Source organism: Dreissena polymorpha, chromosome 15 (genome assembly GCF_020536995.1).
Source record: "Dreissena polymorpha isolate Duluth1 chromosome 15, UMN_Dpol_1.0, whole genome shotgun sequence".
NCBI classification, from domain to species: Eukaryota; Metazoa; Mollusca; class Bivalvia; order Myida; family Dreissenidae; genus Dreissena; species Dreissena polymorpha.
Genome location: NC_068369.1, coordinates 57,592,394 through 57,603,141, shown reverse-complemented (window position 1 = coordinate 57,603,141; position 10,748 = coordinate 57,592,394). Strand labels below are relative to the sequence as shown.

Sequence of the window (10,748 nt, the reverse complement as noted above, 5' to 3'; positions counted from 1 at the left end):
TAGATACGTTTGTCTACAGCTGTTTTGTGTTTGTGTATGTGTGTGACCGTTCAGCATGATTCATACTTTGCTCAATTAATATAACAATGCTCAATAATGTAGTCATTTGAATTGAAGCAATTCATGTTAAAATCACGCTGTCATGATAATGCGTGATTATATTATTTGCAAATAGTAAACTTGAAATGTTGATATGTTTCTAGTTCACTTCAAATAATCGAACACATCACAGTTATTATGATGTTTACTCCTTCCGTTATCAACACATATCTATTTAAGTTATCGTTGTACGTGGAAATCAGTAATGCAATATTTACACGTGTAATCACAACGCACTTATTACTATCATTTCAGTTTAGGAAATACCACAGACGGTACGTGATATGGTGAGTGCAAAATATTTTCAAAGCCTTTTCTCAGGTGCGCCTGGGTTTTATCCAGAATGCAATATTCAAAATTGTTTGCACAACAAATAAATACAATAGATTTTTGTTTGAAACTTATGTGTTTACGAATGAATAAAAACACCATGGAGCATAAGCAGAATAGAAATAATAATAATAAGCAACATCAATCAAATTGTTTGCTGCCTTAAAGTAGAATGCACCTTTGTTAAATTAACGAAGTGAACTTCGTGCAATATCGCCTTTCCTCGTAAATATCCGTTAGCCCAAACGTTTTCCTGGTATGTGCGGAAACCTACGAATATTCGATAAATATCGCTATGAAATACTAAATGTAGGATCCGCAGGCTAAATAAAATAACAGCAAAGATGGCCGACACTGTACCTGACAGGTTGGGTGTGTAAAAAAGAAGCAATGTGCTATCTTTAAAGAGAAAGAATAATGAAAGTGTTATTGTTGTTCATATTAATGTTACTGGAGAGTTAATGATAAAAGTCAACTATTGGATGGCATTGTTTTCACTGGTTTTCCCCTTTTTGTTTCTCTTTTTTCATTCAAGCATATATTGTAGATGAAATCTATGTTCAAATATTGTAATTTCCTTTTGTCACTTTTGTTTTGAAAATTTATTTTAAAAAAGACTTGTGACAAGAGATTGTATTATTTCTCGTTTTCCGAAGGATGATGCCATCACTTGTTTGTTTATATTTTATTTATTCCTTTTCTCACATGCTATAATCTATCATATTTGTATATATAATGCATTTATCTATTAATAAAAAAATATTGTTTGTTCAATAGTTGGATTAATGAGAGTGAGTGGTTCAGAAAAAAAGGGAAAAAACTTTTTTTTAGGGTTGACAACTTAAAATGTCCAAAAACGAAATTGTACGATGAATTGTATTTAAACTTTAATGCCGAATAAAATAACGCCAAGAAATATGCGAAGAAAGAAGATAAAATCAAAATGTCCCATTGGAGTGATAATACCTTAAGCTCACTCACAAATTATTTATTAAAATAGAAATTTAAATGGAACTAATTGGTTCAACGTTAAATAACTGCACGAAAAATGAGAACATTTGAGATCGGTTTTGCGTTGATTTTGTAATGTTTATGACAGTGACCTTGTGTAATCTGCTACATTAATATAAACTTTCTAAATGCTGCAAACGTATAATGCCGTGGTTGTCATTCAACATATACGGCTGTGGGAATGTCACTAACTCCCCAAAGATAATAAAACAATGAGTACTATTAAAAACACTTAAACATGAATTGAGTCATGAAAAAAATGTGTAAAAGATGAAAATGCCTTCTTTCTTCGGAATGTCGAAGATGGCTCTGATTGTGGTTGGTATAGATTTTGGGACAACTTTCTCTGGTTGGGCATATTCTACACATGATGACTTTGCAACGGATCCGACCAAAATCTTTGCTCCACAGTGGAATTCGAGTGATCAGATGATTTCATTGAAAAGTAAGTTTCATATATCTATGGTCTTTTGTAATTATAGGAATTTCATAATAAGGTACATAGCAGTAAACGAGTAACATAGTACATAAAAAAGAGGAACTTACATTTATGTAAAAACAATGAGACACACAACAAATGTAAAAGAACGTGAAGATAAGACATGTAAAACATAAACGAATAAATAAAACCGCCATAGAAAGGTCAATCGATTGCTTTTTGGGTTTAAACATAGCTAATAAATCATAAGCATCACAATTTATATTCAATTAAATTAAATTATCAGTTATCTACACAATGGTTGCAAATCCGAGCAACAGTACTGCAACTTGTTAAGGCACGATGAAATTCAACTTAAACAAGCATCGAACTCATCTTTGATTTAAATCCGGGCATCCCAGAGTTTTATAGTTTACATCATCGTGATGCAATATCAGGAAGAAGTCGTTATACAAAAGTCAAATTTTACTAGCTTAGATTTGCATGAAAATTGGCAGCTATTAAAAATATAATCGCCTTAATTGTTGAAAAAAAGACCAATATTCGAGCGAATTATTAAAAGAAAATGATAATGCGAATATGAATTAATTAATTTCTGAGTATTGGATATGCACGGAAATGAATCAAGTGACTGTGATTTCAAAATAAGATTTGAGAAACGAAATTGCAGGTATATAGTTTTAATTTAACCGTTTGTGAATATATGAGAATCAATATGCCACTAAAATCACGACACTATTCAGCAAGAGTAATAGTTGATTTAACAATATTACAAAAGCAAAGATCGAACAGAAACAAATAATTATAATTATTATTTCTTTATTAGCACCTACATGTATACTTATAAAACCGGACGGCAAAACCGTAGATACTTTTGGATACGACGCTGAAAATAGGTATACCCAGCTAGCTGCCGACGAGATACACAAAGATTGGTATTTTTTCCGAAGATTTAAGATGAAGCTATATGATGCGCAGGTAATTCTGTTTTGGGAAAAAAGCGTCAATCGGGATTCGAAACTGGGGCTTTGGAAGCAAACACCTACTTTTTATCGCTGACCATTTAAGCTTTTGATTTACTGTGCGTAACGGTTTACTAATATTTTACAAACTGTCGATGAAAAATGTATCAAGGGTTTCATACATCTACCGATTTTGAATTTGAATGGTTAAAACAATCAGATACGTTTGTTTGTTTTGCCAGGGGAGTTATGTTGCTTTTAGAAATATAGTTTATGTATTGCTGTTAGAGTTTATACAAATTATTTTTTATAGTCATTTTGCAAAGTTGTGGACAATTCCCTTTATATTTGAGTTGTAATTTCGCTTCCCTAAGATTCCAAAATATAATTATTTATAAATAAATATGTAAATATTAAAACAATTTTGTAATGTAAAACTTGATGGTAATGTCGCATATCCACGATTAACTGAACAACACTCCATTGATACACAAGTTATTTAGAATTGAAACACGATTCATTTGACATGCTTTACCATGTACAGCTTATTATTTTAAATGCAGGAGAGCATTGCACAATCAACAATGTTGAAAGACGAGACAGGAAAAGAACTTAAAGCGTTAACAGTATTTTCGTTGTCGATTAAATGTTTGAGAGACGATTTTTATGATCACCTGAGTAGGAGTATATGTGGAAAATTCAACACAAGTGACATTCATTGGGTTTTGACCGTACCAGCAATATGGGATGAACCTGCCAAACAGTTCATGAGAACTTCGGCTCAAGAGGTATGTAATAGCTTTGAATGGACATAAATATATATCATGCTCTCATTGCGTTTGATAACATTTTAATAAAAACAAACAGTTACAGACTGTGTACCGTCAGTATGTTTTGCAGGCAGGACTAGAAATAGAACATCTGAGTCTAGCATTGGAACCTGAGGCTGCTTCTATATACTGTCGCCATGCCAAAATGATACGGACCGAAAACCTCAAAACTCAAAACATTTCTACTTTTAAATCCGGCACACGATACCTTGTTTGTGATACTGGAGGTACACGTCACGTGAGAAACATGTATATTGCCTATGTACTATGTTATTGCAAACATAAATATTATTGCAAAAATAGATTTTCTCAATTTTTATCGTTACGAACATTTGTCATTTGACCCATTCGTAGTTTTTTTGTTCACCCGTGTCAAACAGCCAAATCCAAATTAAACCCATCAAAGATACGCCTTGTTGTTTCCATTTTTTATAGTTTTTTCCATTAAATGTATTTTAATAGCATATTGTTAAGTCATTTTAAATAATTGTATTTCAGTCTTAACAATCCAATTATGTTATTCAACTAAATATGTAAAGTAAACTTAAAAATCCTTATGTTGATTGATTGAAAGGACTTTATTATGTATATATTAATGCGTCGCTATATGTATTATTATGTGAAGGCGGTACAGTTGACATAACAGTGCACGAGGTGACGCCTGATCTGAAACTGACAGAGATAGAGAAGGCTAGCGGCGGATATTGGGGTGGCACAAAGGTCGACGAGGAGTTCGAGAATTATATTGATACTTTAGCAGGTACTTTTGTACGTTTGGAATGTGTACGTTTTATTTTCATATATAGCTAGTGGTTTGTATGTGTCAACGGCATTTATTTTATTTATGTGATTGACTACATACGCACAATTTTCGAATAATCAGAAAAATTCCCATTAGCAATAATTCAAGACATAATTTTCTTTAAATACGTTCGAATGATTTGTATTTCAAACGTGTAAGGCATTTTGCATTATTTAATATGCCCTTATACCATGAAGTTCAGTATTTATAAGCTTTATCATTTGTGAATGTTAGGGTGCCATGTGATGCGAGCTGTAAAAAACAAAAATATGGAAGATTACATAAGAATCACAAGGGCTTTCGAACTTAAGAAAAGAACTTGCAAGAAATCACCCACTGCCGGAAAGTACACTATAGTCGTCCCTATATCCATTCGTGACATTGTTAAAGAAATGACTGGTTACACATTCAATGAGCAGGTTCAGCGCTCAAAGTACGGGAAAACCACTACCGTAATCGGCGAAAAAATCAGATGTTCAGAGAGTGATCTGTCAGCTCTTTTTAATAGACCAGTTAACAATATCATAACAAAATTGACATCCATTTTGTCAAAGTACGTTGACAACCCCATCAATCATATTATTATGGTTGGAGGGTTTTCTGAATCACCGCTTTTGCAAGATGCAGTGCGAGAAGCTTTTCCAGCAATGCAAGTTATCATCCCGATTGATGCAGGCTTGGCTGTCCTGAGAGTCGCAGTTTTGTTCGGACAAAACGAAAACCAAATCATATCAAGGGTTTCTAAATTTACGTATGGAATCAAAGTCTTTGGAAAATATAACCCATTAGTGCATTCGCAAGACAAAGTATTATCCGAAGGTCCAAGAAAAGGCAGAGTTGAAAATTGCTTTTCGAAGCTCGTTAAGATTGACAAGTCTATTCGAGCCGATGAGCCGGCTGGAAAACGGACATATGATTTACCAGTAGGACAGTCGACCTTTAACGCTCGCATCTTTGCAACAAAAGAGAAGAATCCAATTTACGTGGATGACGACGGATGCTTGCCAATCGGTTCATTTAATGTTAACTGTAAGGATGAGCGAGGGAACGTTTCGAGTGCAGAAGTGACAATGTACTTTGGTGGAACCGAAATAAAACTTAAGGCTAAGCTGAAATCTACAGGCGAAGAAACTGAAGCAACATTTAATTTGCCGGAATAAAAGGTTTGCGATAAATCTTTCGGGACAACATTAATGCAAAAGATAACTGTACCTATTTGTACTACAGTTTTGTGTTATTTGTGTTAACTTTTTCATGAAAGAGATTCGATGATAAAAAACCAACAGCATCAACTTGTGATGATTTTGACCACATATCTCACCGTCTATGGTACGACTATAACAATAGGAATGGTATCAACATAAACATCAAAATTGAACTAAATAATACATACATATATATATATATATATATATATATATATATATATATATATATATATATATATATATATATATATATATATATATGTAGAATGATAATAACTGCAACTGGCGGACAGAGCCTAATCTCGGGGTTGCTGTTTGGTTTGATCACGATGGATTGCTTTTTATAATGTATTGTACAATACATATTGATTTTCGGATGTTGGAATGATTTTTTGTTTAATAGAAATATATTAAATCATGCACTTCAATACCATCATATGGCTTCTAAAATGTACAATGCAACGGAAATAATGTTCCAAATGAGTCCGACATTATCTCTAACTCGATTTCATTTTATCTTACTTCCAATTGCACTACTTGTCACTACATCCATCTTATCTATCCTTTTTTATTTACCTTCCCCTTCAAAAACCGATTATAACTCTTTATCATGAGTAACGCATGTTTAATGTATATGATCATATATTTGCAGTTATGCAGATTTATCATTTTGCAAATGATTTGTCTTGAGCTTGCAGCAATTACTTCACATATGCACTTTATATGCATTTAACAGGATATTATATTAATACGCAAATATGAATACATCTAATAAGTTAACTTTATTTGTTAATATAATTTAAAGTAATGGTATTTTAATGTCTTTAAATAATGCCTTTTTGGCATGTATATACTGTTAATTCGCGTGTTACAAATAACCTGGCTATCATGATATGTTACAAAATGCTAATTAAATATATCCGTTCTACTAAGGCTAAAGGAATGTGCCGCTTTCATTTTAGGTATTGTTACCCCAAGTTTTATTTGTGTATATATATATGTCGTTATATTTTTGCTTCGTGTCTTAATCTTATGATATAACTGATGATTTACTTTGTTTTTATTGGAAATGTGATATTTTTATTTAACTGTATGTTATTCAGTCTTACAAATTTATTAATTGTCTTGATAGAATCACAGTTTATGGAATGGTTCAGATTCGCTGTCAATACAACTCAGTTTTTATTGTTTTCATTTAAAAAGTGTAAATAAAGAAAATAGTGCATGTTATGGTATTCATATTGCATTGTTGAATTCTTTTCTTGTTATAAGAGTACGTGTTTTATGTAGCTAAGCAGCCTTCAAAACGACATGGTGATGAATGCACGATTACATGTATAAAGAAGCATAAAGAAGTATAAAGTACTTTTCTCTCATTGTTACTTAATTCTTTGATAGACAAATACAATTACAGCAAAATACCTTCATTCTACTGAAATTAGAAACTATTAAATTATTTCTTATTAATAGTAGCATGGATACAACTGACTTAAAATCCAATTATACGCTAGATCAGCAAAGAAACCAAGCTACATACACAATTTATCAATTCTATATCCATTCAAACTGAAGTTATTCGAGCGCAGAACATTGTTATTAATTTTTCAAGAGATTAATAGTCCCCTATAGATGACATGCTGGATGTTTCAAATAATAAGGTGTAATAGATAGAGGGATATGTACGTTTGGCAAACACTAACAAACATTTACCTGATGTTCATCTAGGGAAAACAATTTCATTGTTATGGGTTTTATTGTATTTGAAAGCATGTATAATTAAACTCGTTAACAATTCTAACAAAACACATTAACATATTCGATAGAAAAATGAATGATTTTAAGAACCATGACAAACTGAAACATGTGATGTTTTCATTTGATGATAATGACATCACAAATTAGACTAACTAAATATATTTAAAATAACACACATATAAATTCAAAAAGTTTAATTATATGTTTTGACTAAAAAACTCGAAGATAGGTCGATAAGGACCTCTTGAATATATATAAGTTTTTTTTCAACATTACTTTAAATTAGAGCTATCTGCCTGTTTAAAATACTTTTTTTAAATGCTTCTAACAAATACCAAACACGCCACACAATCAAACAAAAAAAACAATTTAAATTAAACAATCTCGCATAAATTTTGCGTTTGAGAAAAAAAAAAGCATGAAAAGGATTTTTGTTGGGCAAACAACAGCTTATTCGAATAACAAACAGATATATCGTGTTGCATAACAAACAAGTTCGCGTTCAGGGTTCGATCCATACTCTGTAATAGTTTTTTTGTCGAGACACAATAACTGATTCTTCTCAGAAACGGACCCAACATTTGTTAAAACAAGCATTACCAATAGAGTTGGAATCAATTCGGTTTAGTGAAATGAAAAAATACATATTGCATCATGATATTTGTATTGAATTTAAATTAATAGACATTCAAAATATGACAGCATACATACACAAATATACACTATAACAGTGCCTAACATGTTTGAGCTCTGATAGGTCATAATTCATAGTACACATAGTACAATTATATTTGATGTGCAGAACATTGTAGTTTTCTTTTAAAATGCAATTTCTGCAATATTAAGGTATCATCGAAATCAGTTTCAAATTATCGTTTACGTTTATATCAATCACAAAAATATTATATTTATAATGCGTGAAATTACTTTATATTTCATTCCTTTGCGTCAGGAGACCGTTTCAACAAAACGTCGTAAGTCACGATACGTGAACCAATGACAATACAGTTTGAATTTGGCATATGTTAAGAGTCTTGATGTTATTACGAAATGCTATAAAGACGTTATTCATGTTTGCTAATTGCTGTTAAAGGACAGCTTCCATCGATCGAAAAGTATATGGTTCATGTTAACAGAAGCAACTACATACGGGCAGTCAGATAGATGAAGAAAACAACTTAAAATTCAAAAATCTCTTTACAGCAAACTTAAATCTCATAATAACATACGATGCTTGTTATTCTAACCCAGCACTTGTGTTCATGAGCATTGTTTAAGCATTATCATGGCATCTTCATGTACGTGCCCAAAAGTCCAGTGGCAATCCATCCGAGAATAGAGGCAACGATGCAGAGTCCGAATCCTGCACCCAAGTACGCGTCCTTTGTTTCGCATGTCACATATACTATAAATGCAATCAGCATAAAGAGCCCTGAAATGATAAAATATGAACAAACATGAACGTTGAGCGGTCGTGTGTTACAATGAACCTGAAGTAAATCGGTATTTGTTGTGAAAAAACGACTGCTGAGTGCCTTAATTTAATAAAATGCGAAAAGGGAATAAGAATGACCCATATTTTGTCGTGTTTCGAAATGTTACATCGTGTTTAAAAAGGAGATGATTACTTCACAATCTTAAGTTTTGTTAAAACAACATGGTAACCAGGTCGAAATCGTACCTTCGTATTCATGATTTGATTACAAATAATGCCGCATTGCTTACTGACAACTGTATTTCATACTAATCTTTTGGACATTTCCCTCATACAATGCTTTTAAATAAAATAATATAGAACTTTCTTTGAATTATTTAAGCTTATCCAATCAGTAAACAGCAAACACAATATTATTTAAATAAACATATAAAACATATTCATTATTAGAATATACTTCTTATGTGGAACTTCTAACAAAAGTCTTACTTAACTTGTGATTGGGCACTGGTTTATTTTACGTTTTGGAGACTTTTGAAACTTTTTTTCGGGATAAACAATACATGTTATATTTTCTTACCAGAAGCAACCGCAAGAGCAAAGGTAAGATAGAGGATGAGTTTCTTTTCCTCCAAGATGAAATTGTAGAGCACGAATGTTACAATGCTGCCAACACTCGAGAACAGACCGAGGAAGGCCAAAGCGCGGACCGCATTCAGCCAATCTACAAGCATGATAAAATGCATGTGCAGTGTTACATCCCATTGCCTGTTATATACCTACCACCCAGGTTGAAAAAGGAACAACTATTTACTGAAATTACCTTTCTAACCCCCGTTCTCACAGAGCTGCGAGTTTACGACGATCATCCCGATCAAGCCGCGATCTGAAAAAAGGTTTGGATAGGGGCGGATCGAGACCGATCGGAGTCTAAATCGAGCAATTTGGCAAATAATGGTCTTCATTTCGACTTTGTTTTATATTCTTGTTTCTTGTTGGCAACGATCCCGCTACGTAGCTTGTTTTTAACATGTTCAAAATAAGGGTGGCGAGAGCGTAGAGCTCTTCGATCATGTAGACTCTATCGCGATCATCTGCGCTTATGAAGACTCCACTTCGTTTCTCCTGCGATTAGTCACGATCGGTCACGTTTTCGGCCACGCTTTGATCGTGTAGAAGCGGCGTCTATGTGTGAACGGGGGATTTACAATCTTATCATTAAACAGTCTTACAGTAACAATATGCAACTATCAAGATCATCATCGTAATTATATTTTCTATCTTCATCAATAAAGCACACATATTAGTCTATATGCATATTAGTTTGTTACAAGTTTGTTACAAAACATCAACATATGCGAGACCAGACATTGTATGTATCATTCCAAGGTGGTGAGCCCAACGTTATTCGTTTTATGCGTCTGTGTATATCTGTGTCATGTCTTGTAAATTTTATTTTATTTTAAACCAGTACTAGTCTCTTGCAATAAATACAAGACCAGATTTATTTATTTTTCTTGCTGATGCAGCTTACGCGCCACTTAATTATTTTTTACACACCATTAAACATTTATTCCATAATATTTGGTAAAGTGCATTCTGAAAATAGTCAATAGCCATAAACAAGTTTATATATACTTTGAACACAGCCATCATGATGTATTAATGACTATGTCATTTATTGACGAATAATTATCATTAAATGTAAAGTTATATTTAGTGTGATATGCATGCTACTACATGTAAACAATAAAACAAAGATAGATTAGTGCAATAAACGTATATAATTTGGATCAAATATGGCAACAACTAGGTTTTAAATTGAAATCATATTATAAGACAAATGTATGTCCCTCTTCTTAAAGCTTAACAATCCA

General features: G+C 32.5%; 1 protein-coding gene across 1 annotated transcript; it reads left to right on the top strand.

Annotated features, from left to right (window-relative positions):
* Nucleotides 1–364: 364 nt before the first annotated feature.
* Nucleotides 365–6,922, top strand: LOC127860732 (heat shock 70 kDa protein 12A-like). Its single transcript, XM_052398996.1, has 7 exons — nucleotides 365–386; nucleotides 1,738–1,885; nucleotides 2,706–2,857; nucleotides 3,405–3,629; nucleotides 3,742–3,920; nucleotides 4,297–4,431; nucleotides 4,708–6,922. The coding sequence occupies exons 1-6, from the start codon at nucleotides 384–386 to the stop codon at nucleotides 4,307–4,309; spliced, it is 720 nt and encodes a 239-aa protein (XP_052254956.1). The 5' UTR covers nucleotides 365–383; the 3' UTR covers nucleotides 4,310–4,431; nucleotides 4,708–6,922.
* Nucleotides 6,923–10,748: the final 3,826 nt, after the last annotated feature.

Excerpts from the sequence above, each read along its gene's own strand:
- LOC127860732 (XM_052398996.1), top strand. Across the intron at positions 1,886-2,705 it reads TCAGATGATTTCATTGAAAA|CACCTACATGTATACTTATA; the intron begins GTAAGTTTCATA and ends TTTCTTTATTAG. Across the intron at positions 2,858-3,404 it reads TGAAGCTATATGATGCGCAG|GAGAGCATTGCACAATCAAC; the intron begins GTAATTCTGTTT and ends TTTTAAATGCAG.